We start from the raw sequence: 13,278 nt of genomic DNA, 5'->3' as shown, positions 1-13,278 counted from the left end.
TTAAGAGAGCATTGAAATTTATCCCAATTTATACATAAATATATGATCTGTCCAAATAGTTTTACATAAATCTCATCTCTTTATCGTAACTCTTATTTTTGTATTTTGTCACTAATAACTTTTTTACATTCATAAAACCCACTTCAAAAGATTGTATCTTAGTTTAGTTGTTTAATTACATTTGTATTCATAAAGTGAGAATGAGAGACTCTCACACACCTAGAAAAAGGAAATACCGAGACAAGGACTATATCGTAATTATAAGGTTAGCTATTAACGAAAATAAAATCAGACAACGGCTAATTAGTTACTAATCACAGTAATTAAACAACTAAACTCAAAGAAAAAAGGAAACCCTAAATTTGATGTAAGCAGAGAGCGCAAGTATTATTATATAATGCAATAGAGACTCTCTCATTCTCAGTTTCTCTCAGATTCTCTAATTTCCTTGTGTCTCACGATTTGCTCTCAGAAGAACTTGAGTTTTCGATTCTATCAAAAATTCACAATGACTAGTATCTATCACGATGATGACGATCATCTCACGGCTTCAGGTAAAGACCTGTGGTCGAATTTCTGTGTACTGGTTGATGCGGCGGTTATGTTATATGAAGAAGAAGAAGAAGAACAACGTCGTAAGATTGTCTCTGAAGAAGAAGAAGAATTCCAGAAGAGAATCTTTTGTCTCTTCCCGAGAAAAACAAGATCGTCTTTGGTGAAGAGACAACAAAATCTTATTAGGGTTTCTACTTCTTCATCGCTTATCGATCTTAACCAGTTCCCTACCGATTCTGAGATCGAAGACCCACAAAACCATCTTCAAGGGCTATCCTCTTCATGTTTCATTGCCGCTAATTCCGAGACAAAAACATTACAAAACCCTAGTTCAGAACCTTGTTCTTCACTCGGACTCTTTGGTCACAAGACGGCTGAGTACCAAAAGACGGAGACGAAAGACCCACCAAACCCTAATTTCCCATGTACTATGTCTTTGTGCCTAATGGAGAACACAAGCCGCAAGAGACGTGCTGTGGAACAAAGGAAGCGTAGTGGTGGAGTCAAGAAAGCAAATGTTGCTCCTTTTTCACAAACGGCGAGAGAGACACCTGAGTGGCTTGTCAAGGTGATGACAAACATGAAAGAAGCCAAAGACGCTAAATTGATCTTTGAGAAGACTCTGTTCGTGACTGATGTAAACCCAACAAAGAACCGTCTCTCAATGCCTTTCAACAACTTACTCCGAAACGATTTCCTGACGTCTGTGGAGTCCATAATCATAAACGAAGACATCAACAACAATAACAAGATTGGAGTGGGAGCGATTCTCGTGGATCAACGGTGTAAAAAGTGGGGTGTGATGTTAAAGAGATGGGAGATGAAGAAGGAATCAGGTAAAGGAAGCTGGAGTTACAATTTGATTTGTGGGTGGAACGACATCGTTGAGGCTAACAGATTGAAAGAAGGCGACAACATTACTCTTTGGTCGTTTAGGTGCTGTGGAATCCTCTGCTTTGCCATGGAACAGAGTAGCTCTTCCCTTGCTCTCTGTCTCTGCTAAGTTTCTTGTGTCGGTTGAGACTATAACTTGATTGATCAACACGCACAGCGATCTAATTTCAGGAGATTCTGGACTTCTTTTTTGTCTAAGAGTTTGATTAAGAAAATTAGTGTTCCTTATTAGTAACTTGTTCCATATATTGTTTCAGATCATTATAACCGTATGTACTATAGTATGAAAACTTAGCATTTTTGACATGAATCTTGTTTGTTGTTTGGTCTACTTTAGTTACTGCATTGTTACCTTTCGATTCCTTGTAATATATCTCCAAGTCTTATTTTGTCTAATGAAATTGATCCAATCAATAAAAGTGTTTTTAATACATTCATTAGAAATGCTCGATACAATCAAAACCTGTGTTTTGTTCTACTCAGTAAGAATCTGATTTTGAAACTCAAGTATGAAGAGCAAAATGATCAAATCAGGAACCAAATTTGTTGCCAAGACAGGTTTTGCTACAATTGCTTCTTCAGCCACTTGAATAAGTACACCGTACTTGGACGTTGATTAGCTCGATTTTCTCAGCCTTAATAGCAAACACAACGTTTCGCTTCCGCACATCTATAAGATCTCGTTTTCTTGTCTAGGATCTTGTCAGTTTATGATTAATGTAGAAATTCTGAAACTACAATACAAAAATACAAATCCTAGGTGAATTATAGTTTCGAAAATCCATATTAAAAAAAAAAATCCATATAGATTATTTAAAATACACCAATCAAGTGTTGGTTATTTTCGGATTTTGAAAAAACCGTTAGGCAATTTGAAAGCAAAAACAAAAAAAAAATGATCTCTATAATCATACACTCATTCGAATTTCTCCTCAAATTTGTTAAACTTTCAGAAAACTGAATCGAACACAAGCAGGGATTGTTACAGCTTGTAGTACACGTCAAGTAATAAAGTCAACGCATTTCCTCAATCAAGAGAGCAACAGAGAAAGTCAACACGTTTAGTTTTAGGCTTTTAGCTCTACATTATTATCAGACCAAGTCTATAATCACTCAGAGAATAAAATGGTAAAATGGTCGGAGTTGCCACCGGAGATTCTCCACTTGATCTCCCTTAAAATCGACAATCCCTTTGATCTGATCCACTTTCGGTCAGTTTGTTCCTTTTGGCGATCCTCTAGTCTCCTCAAATTCAGACACATGACATCACTTAGATGTCCTCTTCCCCTTGATCCCGGCGGTTGTGGTGATGATTGCCATATCTTGAGCAGCCGTGTCTACCTTCTCAAGTGTCCTAATCGTGACCGTCCCCAATATTGGTAATAAAATCTGTTTCTTGTATTGATTCTTGAATCTTGATGATACATAGATGATAATTTTCTCCTGCCAGGATGTTTAAACTACAAGCTAAAGAGAATGGAGAAGTTGTTCTACATAGTTTGTTCTTAAGAAGAAACTCCTCTGCGTATGGATGCTTGTATCCAAGTCTATCTATTGATTTGCTCAATTGTCAAATCTTTGAGCTAGCGCAAGAACATGTGGCTTGTTACAGCGAATGGTTTGAATTATTTGAATGCATTTCAAAATGTGAAGAACGTATCGGATTTATGGGTCTAAACAGAGAGAAAAACGAATATATGATTCTAGGGAAGCTCTCATTCAATGGTCTCGCAATGTATAGGTCAGTCGATAACCGTTGGACTGAGCTCGAGATAACACCCGATTCATTTTTTGAAGGGATAGTTCCATTTAAAGGCAAGTTTTACGCGATAGATCGCACCGGAAAAACAACAGTGGTAGATCCAACACTAGAAGTGAATACATTTCAGCGGTCAAGACCTTGTGATAAGACAAGGAAACGTTGGGTAAGGAGACGACCAACATTTTTATATCTTGTATTTCATGCAACTTGGAACAAAACTAAAATTTACAAGTCTTTTTATTTCATTCGTTATCTCCAACAGCTTTTAATGACAGGGGACAAACTCATTCTCGTAGAGATGTGCACAAAGAGCCGATACGATTTTCACATACCAAATATCCGTGAGAAAAAGATATGGTTCGAAATATCAGAGTTAAACGAGGAAAGAAACGATTGGGATCAAGTGGAAGATATGGACGGTCGTGTGTTGTTCTTGGAGCATTATTGTACCTTCTCATGCTTGGCTACTGAAATTCCAGGGTTTAGGGCTAACTCTATAATCTTCATGGACTTGTGGGGAGGATCTAACTCATATGAACTTGAAAGCATTCTCGTGTATGAATTCAATGAGAAAGGCGTAAGATCTTTAAGAGATAAATTGGAGTATATAGAGCTGTTTCCATTTCCCCCTGGTTGGGTAATCTCCAACGGATAATTATATGACATTCACTAAAACATGCATGCCTTTTATTATTTTTGTTTTGTTTTGTATATACTATGATTTTCCTTTTGTATTTGACCAAAGTTTGGCTGCTAATTATAGTTCCATTTGTTATTATTGAAACTAGCTAGACCAAAGCATCCCCTAGGTGAACCAGTCGTCTATCATATACCGGAGATACGTTCGGAACACACATACATAAATGGTAGTGATCTAGCAGAATGTCTACTTCTCTGAAATTAAAGTTTTTATTTTGGCCGTAACTCCTGTTTCTTGTTTTCTCATTTTGTTTGCAAATTTAGAATTTTTTGAATTTTCTTAGGCAATTTGTTTTGTATCTTAAATTTTCAAGTTGCATTGCATTAGCCATGAGGGGTCATTTTTGGGCCGGCAACTAGAAGATGCCAGCTTTAAGGACTCAGTGACTCACACAACTCTAAAAGAAACAGCAATTATCAAGTCATATGGGTCCACGGCCATTCATATTACAGCTTCATATATTATCAAAACCTATTCACCTTTTCACCTATTTTTGTCGTTCACTCCTTTATAAATTGTTAGGAAGGAAGAATAAATACTGTCTCCCTATGAATATCCTTCTTCTCTACTTTTTTTTTCTGCTTGCATCATCCATACAAGGTTAATGAGAAATTATATCATCGAAATTAGACCATTATAAACTTTCAAACAAATATCTGAAGTAATTTCATATGCAATTTGTTTTTGTAAAACTCAAAATACCCATCTTATTAGTATCCTAATAAATTTAAGATAAACATATCTGATATAAATTCAAGTCCTTTTCATCTAACGCTTTCACAGATTTCCTACATTTGAGATCAAATACTCAATTATTTAGTATTTATCATTATTTAATTTCTGTATTGAAGCTATTGAATAAATTAACCAGTTAAGCTATTAGTTTGTCCGATTACAGAGGATATTCCCAAAGCTATATCTTTGAATATGTATGGATCATGTACGTGTTAAAAGCAAAATAAGATCAATTAGTCTAGCATATAATTGAAGGATATAATAATTGAATATATCTTCAATGAGATTTGATCAGTTACATAATTTACATCAACCGATTAGACCAATCTAATAGATGATAAATTACTTTAATAGGAAAACCTTAAATTACCTATCTACAAAACGTTTGCCGGTGTGTATCTTATTTTTATTACTTTTGGCATTATCAATCTGCTTTAGGTCAAACCTAAGTTTTGTCCGCTCTAAAGACAAAACTCATGTACAGCGCATGTAGACAGGAACCAAAAACTATTATATTTATGATTAACTCACTAAGATATAATATATTCATATAACTGGACAAATAAAGAAAAATCAATTCGGTGACAGCTAAAATCCTAATTCAAACAATCAACCAAAAACGTACCTAACGACACAATCTATGCGAAGAAGTTTTGTGAACCAACTTGGTTTCTTCCTCTTTCCTATTTCTTTGTGTAATTTACCCCAAAAAATGCGGATTACTCGTTTTGTGTACTCGATTCCTTAAAAACAGTTTTGTTGTATTTTTCCATCCCACAATTTGGCTATACACCTAATTAATTAGCCCATAATTCTGTTATAGATAACTTGTTGGCAAATGATTTTTAATTATATTATATACCCGAGCCAAAAAAAAAAAAAAAAAAACAGATATCAAAAACATCGCCAACTCAGATTCCAAAAATTTAAACGTTATGAAAAGATAGAATCCATATAAGAGAAATAGACGTGAAATTTTTTGAATTTATGAATAGAAAAACAATAAGGTGGTAAAAACAAAATTGTAAAACCATATTTCTAGGAATAAATACATTACCTTGTGAAAACGAAAAATTAGATTTTTGGATACTGGATAACCAAAGTCCAAAACTTAAAGTACATTGCTTTGCGATATCAGTCTTATGTAGGAATTATTTCTGTAGGTTCAGTTCAAGTAGCCTCCCAATAATACGCCATCTAAAGCATCCATGCTGGTTAAATTGCTGCAATAATGACTAACTTTGCATGCTATGTCCATCTCCATTGTCAACTTTTTTCTATGTGGCATGATGCAAATTATCTTTTTTGCACTTAAGTAATTTTTGGAGATGTCTGATAGACACGGATATGGAGAACTGTTTATAAAAAAGTGCATGCGGATCTAAAATCTATTTGTCGCATTGTAATTGGTAAATATACTTCGTAGCTGAATTTACTCCCAAACAAACATATTGTATTGTTCTTCCTTCCAGTAAAACTTGACTATATTTCTAAAACATTAACAAAAAACGAATAAATAACAAAAAAGCTCATCATTTATATGATAAAAAAAAACGTTATATTTATTATGAAAAGATTTAAAAGCTTATCATTTATGTAATTATATTTAACAAAGAAAAAAAATTAGAAAAATTATCAAACAAACCAAGACTCAAAGTTATTTATTTATTTTTCTTTTGCAAAATAATATTTTATGCATTTGTTAAATGTTAAAAAACCCAAAAAAAACTTCAACTAATTTTTATTTGGACGTTTAATACCCAATTGTTTTTGGTTGGAAAGTAAATACACGAAGTAATAAAACCGTGCAATTTAATACACAAACAAGTAATTGTTGTTATTTTCATACTCACGATCTCACAATAAAAATTAATATCATATTATCATAAACTAAAATATTAATAAAATTAATTTTTATTCAAAATTATAAAATTAATATCATATTATCAAAAAAAAAATAGTTAATTGAGATGGTAAGGATAAATTGCAATTTTATTTTTGTTGTGAGATCGTGAGTATGAAAATAACAACAATTAATTATTTGTGTATTAAATTGTACGATTTTATTATTTCGTGTATTTATCTTCCAACAAAAAATAATTGGGTATTAAACGTCCAAATAAAAATTAATTGAGATCTTTTTTGGGTTTTTTCCCTTTGTTAAATACCATATTAACTTCATTTTCATAAATATATTTTAAAAATTTCCTTGTTTTTTGGCCGTTTCGTATAATGTGGTCCACCACCTATTGACCAATGCTTAAAAAAACTAAATAATTGTGACAAAAAATAATAAAAAGAACAAAAAATTACTTGAGATTGTCAATGACGTGAACCATGACTAGTTGATCAACAAGAAGACGGCCACGTTGAAAGCTTTGAATTACAGCTATACATTTAACAAATACATACACTATCATGTTTCCGTAACTGTACTTACGTGAACACTTATTTATAGTACAAAGACGTGTTTTGTTTTCGCCCAAACCAACTCGCTTTTTTTCTATTTTCTCCTAATTCGTCTTCGCTTCTTTCCCTACCAAAACACAATTCTTATCTCTACAAGAATAAGAGAAGATCTGTAGATTTTAAACACCATTTCTGATTTCTACGGCTGCAAAATTTCAAAATCGTCAGGTTAGTGTTTTATTCCATTTCTCCATTTTTTTGTTTTTGGATTCGTAGTTAACAAAGTTCATTACATCACAAACAACATTTTTGTGAATCCTTTCTTGAGAACATGCATAGGCTACATGCGATTCTTGATTTTCTTTTATATGACCTTAGGGTTCTTATTACGAACTAATAAATTTATTAATTGATTTTTCTTTTCTTTTTTTTTTCTCCTCGTTCTTTCTTTCTTAAACCCAAATTGATTCCAGAAACCAAAAATTACCTTACTAAACCCCAAATGCCAATTTAGCTGTGAACCAATGTGATGTAAAATTTACAAAGATTCCTGGTTTACTAATACTAGTACATGTATGTGATTTTTATATGTTCAAACCGGTTTTCACAAGCGATGGAACATGAACAATAGCGTTTAAACGCGTAAATATTCATAAGCGTTGTTGGCCGGTCGAGCCATAACTTTGAAGTGGACCCGATGAGTTGATGGGCACATAGCACCACACCATCCATTTAAGATCTTTTGCTATTTTGTTTTTTTCTTCTAAAGTTTTTTTCTTGTACAGCCAAAAAGAAAGGAAAAAGAAATATATATATATATATATAATTTTATTTCTGTTGTTAATAGGAGTTTTTGTTTCGTTAATTAAAACCAATTTAGTTAGCTTTTTATATATTTAATTTCCTAATTATGGGAGTCTTGATTTTACCTACGACTTTTTGAAACAGCGATGTTTTAGATTGGTTTAGCTTTGATCATTGACGTGGAACATCGCAATAAAGGGTTTATTAATGCAGTTCTAAAATTACAGTTTTGTTGGTTTTCTAAAATTATAGTTTCTCTTAAACAAATATTCAAAGAATTTACTCCACTCAAAGTCAGAAACCAAAAGGAAAGCTTAAAATTCGAAAACGAAAAAAATAGAGAAAACTGTATTTATTCTATTCTTTGTGCTTTCTTGTTTTTCTATTTATGATTGTTGTTTGATTTGAGGAGAATTCTCAAAGGCGCCCAAATGCACACTAGTATTTATAGGTTTTAAGTGCAATTGTTTTGGATAAACAAACAATAGTGGCCTTCTTTTTTCTTTCTAGCCGATAACATGCATCATTTTCCAATAAATATAGGGTAAGTGACTAAGTATAGTCTAATTCTATACAGCTGGGAAACCAGCTTAGTGGCAACACCACTAGACTTTGCAAAATGTATATTAGGTATGATGTTTAAATGTGGAGAATTTAGGTCAGATTTATTTAATTATCGGCCTAATTAAACCACTAGATTTTATTAGTTTATGATTTTAGAAAATATAAATCCCAAATTCATTTTCCAAACCATGTTATAGAGCAATTGCGAAGGGAATAGGTAAAATTCTAATGAATCAAGAACTCGCTAGAAGTCCTTTTACTGTGAATAATATATATTTTGTTTTCCTTCGCATATGCTTTCAACAATCTAAAAAAATTATATATTGACTTCAAGGGCTATACTCATCAATCTTTTGTGTTAATGATGAATCAATGATACAAGTCAAGTTAGAATATTAATTAACTATAGATTAAAAAGAAAATTCAATTTTATAGGTGTCAATTAATACGTAAACAATTTGGATGTTACAGAGGAAATTAAAAAGAAGAAAAAAATGGAGGAGAAACCAAACTATGTGATACAAGTAGAAGAAGAGCTTCCAACTTTACTGAGAAAAGCCACAACAGAAGAAATGGTTGGCTTTGACAATTACAAAGAGAATGGTCATCCTTTTCCTCACTCAATCAGTCGTTTTCATCCATCGCATGCCTCCACGACTACTTTGGTATGTTACATATTTTATTTATCACTTTCCACACTCGCAAAAATTAGGTTATAAACTTATTATATAACTAATTCCGAGACAATTATGTTACATATATTTATATGTACAGAATGGTCAAGAAACATCAAGATCAATAGACACAATGGAAGCTCATCATCATAACTACAATGAGACAACACCATGGACTCATCAAAGAAAACCATCAATTTCAATGCCAACTTCACCAAATGTTCTCATGATCTCCGACCCGACAACATCTTTGTCTTCCGAAAACCACAAGAACAGTGGGTCGACTGGCAAATCCGTCAAGTTTCTCTCTCAGCCGATGACCAAAGTCTCATCTCTCTACATAGAAAGCGGTAATGGTGATGATGATCGTCGTCAAAGCCATGATAATCATCATCATCATCTTCATCGACAACATCAGAGTGGTCATCATCAAAATCAAAATCAGGCTGCGAACAAGCTTAAAGACAACAGGTACAACTCGTTCAAGACTTGGTCGGGGAAACTTGAGAGACAATTCACAAGAAAACCAGCTTCTGTTGAACCGGAGGCACCAAACCGGAATAACCAAAATTTGAATACCAATGAAGCCATGCCTGTGGACCGTTACTATGACGCCTTAGAAGGTCCTGAATTAGAGACCCTACGGGTACGTACCTACGTTTTTTTTGTATCTTTTACATTTGAATTGCATTCATGTGGTAAATTGTTTTAATGACCTTTTTGCGAAAATATATCATTACTAGAAGTCAGAAGTGACACGTTTTATAACTCTCTTTTATTAACGAGTGACATGTTTCAATTATAACTCTCTTTTGTTTTTCCTACGTCGCAGCCTCAAGAAGAGATCGTTCTACCAAATGATAAAAAGTGGCCGTTTCTTCTCCGTTACCCCATTTCCACCTTCGGTATGTGCCTAGGAGTGAGCAGCCAAGCCATAATGTGGAAAACCCTAGCCACTGCAGAGCCAACCAAGTTCCTCCACGTACCCCTCTGGATCAACCAGGGTCTATGGTTCATTTCAGTGGCTTTGATCCTCACTATCGCCACCATCTACCTCCTCAAGATCATCCTTTTCTTCGAAGCCGTACGCCGCGAATACTACCATCCAATCAGAATCAACTTCTTCTTTGCTCCTTTCATTTCTTTACTCTTCCTTGCCCTCGGTGTCCCACCTTCCATAATTACAGATTTGCCGCATTTCCTTTGGTACCTCCTCATGTTTCCATTCATCTGTCTTGAGCTTAAGATCTACGGTCAGTGGATGTCCGGTGGTCAACGACGGCTCTCCCGGGTCGCCAACCCGACCAACCATCTCTCGGTCGTTGGGAACTTTGTTGGGGCCTTGCTTGGTGCGTCCATGGGGCTTAGAGAAGGCCCTATATTCTTCTATGCTGTTGGGATGGCTCATTACTTGGTTCTGTTCGTGACTCTCTACCAAAGGCTACCGACCAACGAGACTTTGCCTAAAGATCTTCATCCTGTCTTCTTCCTCTTCGTTGCGGCTCCAAGTGTTGCTTCCATGGCTTGGGCTAAGGTCACTGGCTCCTTCGATTATGGCTCCAAAGTTTGTTACTTTATCGCCATTTTCCTCTATTTCTCATTGGTACGTTTTACATATAACTTAGCTGTATATATATTCCTTCTTCAGAAAAGTATTTACTAATACAAATTTTCCCTTTCTTTGATTTATAGGCTGTTCGGATCAATTTCTTCAGGGGAATCAAGTAAGATTAAGAAAATTACTTTTATTACTGTTTGATTTTTAGTTATTCGCTAGCTCAACTTTCTCACACTTTTTTTTCTCATAGATTTTCGCTGTCCTGGTGGGCGTACACCTTTCCGATGACCGGAGCTGCAATTGCTACCATCAGGTACGCAACAGTGGTTAAGAGCACTATGACTCAAATCATGTGTGTGGTCCTATGTGCCATTGCAACGTTAGTCGTGTTCGCACTGCTCGTGACCACCATTATCCACGCCTTTGTCCTCCGAGATCTTTTTCCCAATGACCTCGCCATAGCCATCAGCAACCGTCCGAGACCCAAACAGAATAGCCAACACCGGTGGCTTGACCAACTGAGAAACGTAAGCTCAGAGAACATCGAGAACTACTTGAAATTCACAGACTCCGACAGCAGTCAGAGTAATGATGTAGAAGCTTGCAACGGCAAAACTCAAGAGAGTGATTCATCATAAATTGGAGAATCACGAAAAAAGTTTTCATAACCCCTAATACAGAGTCGTATCCGAAGTTTTGGTTTTGGTTTGTTGTCAGTGTCTCTGACACAAGTGAGGAACCTAGTAACGTAATTGTTGCTGTGGTTCTAATGATCATGTGTTTAAAGCAGTATTAAGTAAACGGGAGGGGTTGTCTACAATGGTGAACCAATCCAAACGACCCAGTATCTCTTAAACCAGAACTGTTAGCAGTTATCATAATACTTCAAAGAGCATGTATACTTGTTTTGTTCCAATAAATAAAAAGTTTTGAGGGGTTATCACTGTATAAATAGCATCAGAATTATGATACGCGATCATGTTGGTTCTACTATCAGCTAAGCCCTCTAAGAGCTTCAGTATCACATAATCATTTCTATTTCGGGAACTTAATCGACACCGCCATATCGATAAATCAAGAAGGTAGAGAATCAAATGGCATAATACCAAGCTAGACAGCACTAGTACTCAAGCCTACATAGTACAAAAGGGCCAGCAAAATCATCACCAAACCAGTAGCTACCGAATTCATACTCGCGAAAAGTTCTGATAAGATCAGCTAAGCTATTGAAGTTCTCATCATAACGATTTGACATAAGAACTTGAGATATATTGGAAACTCTCAATTTTAACATAAACAGATTACAGAAACAGAAATCAAGAACCTCAAGAACAAAAGGCATAAGAATCAGAGCTTGAACTCAGCAACAAACTAGCAGTAGAATTCCACATTGTCCTAGGAACAAATCTAAATTCTCAAAGCAAAAGAGACAAAATCTTCAAAAATCTCTAGCTCCTGTACAAAAGATTTCAATGCATACATACCCGAGGAAGAAGTTTCAGTTCAGTTCAGTACCGTTCGGTTCGGTTCGATCCGTTTGCCATTTAGCCGCCAAAGAAAGAGAAGAAGCCACGTTTCTTAGGTTCTTCCTCCACCATAACAGCCTTCATACTATCTTGCTCAACGAGTCTCCAAGCCGCCTGCTCAAACGCCAATCCCGCAAGCGTAGGAGGCTTATTCAGAACAAGCGGAAACCCTCGATTCGTGCTTCGAATAACCTCAGAATCTTCAGGAATTACACCAAGCAATGACAATCCCAACATCTCCTGCACATCTAACACTGACATCATATCCTCTCCTTTAATCATATCAGTTCTCACTCTGTTCACAATCATCTTTATATCTCTGATTCCATCGCATTCTAACAAACCCGTAACCCTATCAGCATCCCTTAACGCTGTTATATCCGGAGTTGTTACCAGAACTGCTTCATTCGCCGGAGTAATGGCGGTTATGAATCCGGCATCGATTCCTGCAGGACAATCGATGATGATGAAATCCGGTGAACCTTCCGGTCTAGTTTTCAACGCATCCACAAGCCATTCCAATGCTTTACCACCAAATCCCATCGGAAGTTTCGATCTAGGTTTAGATATACATAGCAATTCGAAATTCGACCAACGCTTATCACGTACCAGAGCTTGATCGAGACGACAATCTCCGTTTATAACCTCGACGCAAGTGTAATTGACTCGATTCTCTAACCCTAGGAGGAGATCGAGGTTACGGAGACCAAGGTCGGCGTCAATGGCGACAACTGAGAAACCGTAACGAGCGAGAGAGAGACCGACATTTGCGGTGGTTGTCGTCTTTCCAACACCGCCTTTTCCGGAGGTGATAACGACGATACGCGGCGTTTCTCCGGCGAGTTCCGGTTTGCGATTAAATTGAAGAACGGATCGTATTGGACTCCGTCTGCTAGGGTTATTGACGAATCTTGGTGAAGATATTAGAGTCTTTTGTGAGAGAGATGATGGAAGGAGAAGAGATTGATGATTCGTTGAGAACAATCTCAGAGACGCCATTGATAGTGCTGCTGCTTCTTCAGCTGTCTCCACAGAGACAGAAATGTTTCTGAGCGTTGTGGCTTCACAGGGTTTACGGTTTATCAAGAACTTTTGAG

General features: G+C 35.7%; 4 protein-coding genes across 7 annotated transcripts; 3 read left to right on the top strand and 1 right to left on the bottom strand.

Moving 5' to 3' along the window:
* Positions 1-508: 508 nt before the first annotated feature.
* On the top strand, positions 509-1,558 carry AT5G24050 (plant-specific B3-DNA-binding domain protein (DUF313); the record flags this gene model as incomplete). The annotated part of the gene is made up of 1 exon (NM_122310.1): positions 509-1,558. One exon carries the CDS (start codon positions 509-511, stop codon positions 1,556-1,558), a length of 1,050 nt encoding a protein of 349 aa, NP_197793.1.
* A 1,006-nt stretch (positions 1,559-2,564) lies between these two features.
* Positions 2,565-3,962, top strand: AT5G24040 (F-box SKIP23-like protein (DUF295)). 3 transcript variants are annotated; one of them, NM_122309.2, is made up of 3 exons: positions 2,565-2,828; positions 2,900-3,374; positions 3,474-3,962. In NM_122309.2, the coding sequence occupies exons 1-3, from the start codon at positions 2,575-2,577 to the stop codon at positions 3,864-3,866; spliced, it is 1,122 nt and encodes a 373-aa protein (NP_197792.1). In that variant the 5' UTR covers positions 2,565-2,574; the 3' UTR covers positions 3,867-3,962. The 3 variants fall into 3 exon arrangements, with proteins under 3 accessions (NP_197792.1, NP_001331347.1, NP_001190375.1); NM_001203446.1 differs by lacking the exon at positions 2,565-2,828 and having other exon boundaries at positions 2,878-2,974; positions 3,191-3,374; positions 3,474-3,899; NM_001343837.1 differs by having other exon boundaries at positions 2,565-3,374.
* Positions 3,963-6,996: 3,034 nt separating this feature from the next.
* Positions 6,997-11,594, top strand: SLAH3 (SLAC1 homologue 3). 2 transcript variants are annotated; one of them, NM_122308.5, is made up of 6 exons: positions 6,997-7,283; positions 8,895-9,088; positions 9,198-9,743; positions 9,930-10,700; positions 10,790-10,821; positions 10,906-11,594. In NM_122308.5, the coding sequence occupies exons 2-6, from the start codon at positions 8,918-8,920 to the stop codon at positions 11,291-11,293; spliced, it is 1,908 nt and encodes a 635-aa protein (NP_197791.1). In that variant the 5' UTR covers positions 6,997-7,283; positions 8,895-8,917; the 3' UTR covers positions 11,294-11,594. The 2 variants fall into 2 exon arrangements, with proteins under 2 accessions (NP_197791.1, NP_001332637.1); NM_001343836.1 differs by having other exon boundaries at positions 7,127-7,283; positions 10,790-11,594.
* A 229-nt stretch (positions 11,595-11,823) lies between these two features.
* Positions 11,824-13,246, bottom strand: MIND (septum site-determining protein (MIND)). The gene has a single exon (NM_122307.3). It carries the CDS (start codon positions 13,178-13,180, stop codon positions 12,200-12,202), a length of 981 nt encoding a protein of 326 aa, NP_197790.1. The 5' UTR covers positions 13,181-13,246; the 3' UTR covers positions 11,824-12,199.
* Positions 13,247-13,278: the final 32 nt, after the last annotated feature.

This window comes from Arabidopsis thaliana, chromosome 5 (assembly GCF_000001735.4).
Source record: "Arabidopsis thaliana chromosome 5, partial sequence".
NCBI classification, from domain to species: domain Eukaryota; kingdom Viridiplantae; phylum Streptophyta; class Magnoliopsida; order Brassicales; family Brassicaceae; genus Arabidopsis; species Arabidopsis thaliana.
Note: the sequence above shows the minus strand (reverse complement) of the source record. Positions and strands in the feature narration are given on the sequence as shown.

Bases quoted from the DNA above. Each gene is read 5' to 3' on its own strand.
- AT5G24040 (NM_122309.2), top strand. From the start codon at position 2,575: ATGGTAAAATGGTCGGAGTTGCCACCGGAGATTCTCCACTTGATCTCC. The intron at 2,829-2,899 runs GTAATAAAATCT...TTCTCCTGCCAG, and splicing joins CGTGACCGTCCCCAATATTG to GATGTTTAAACTACAAGCTA. The intron at 3,375-3,473 runs GTAAGGAGACGA...TATCTCCAACAG, and splicing joins ATAAGACAAGGAAACGTTGG to CTTTTAATGACAGGGGACAA.
- SLAH3 (NM_122308.5), top strand. From the start codon at position 8,918: ATGGAGGAGAAACCAAACTATGTGATACAAGTAGAAGAAGAGCTTCCA. The intron at 9,089-9,197 runs GTATGTTACATA...TTATATGTACAG, and splicing joins ATGCCTCCACGACTACTTTG to AATGGTCAAGAAACATCAAG. The intron at 10,701-10,789 runs GTACGTTTTACA...TTTGATTTATAG, and splicing joins TTTTCCTCTATTTCTCATTG to GCTGTTCGGATCAATTTCTT.
- MIND (NM_122307.3), bottom strand. From the start codon at position 13,180: ATGGCGTCTCTGAGATTGTTCTCAACGAATCATCAATCTCTTCTCCTT.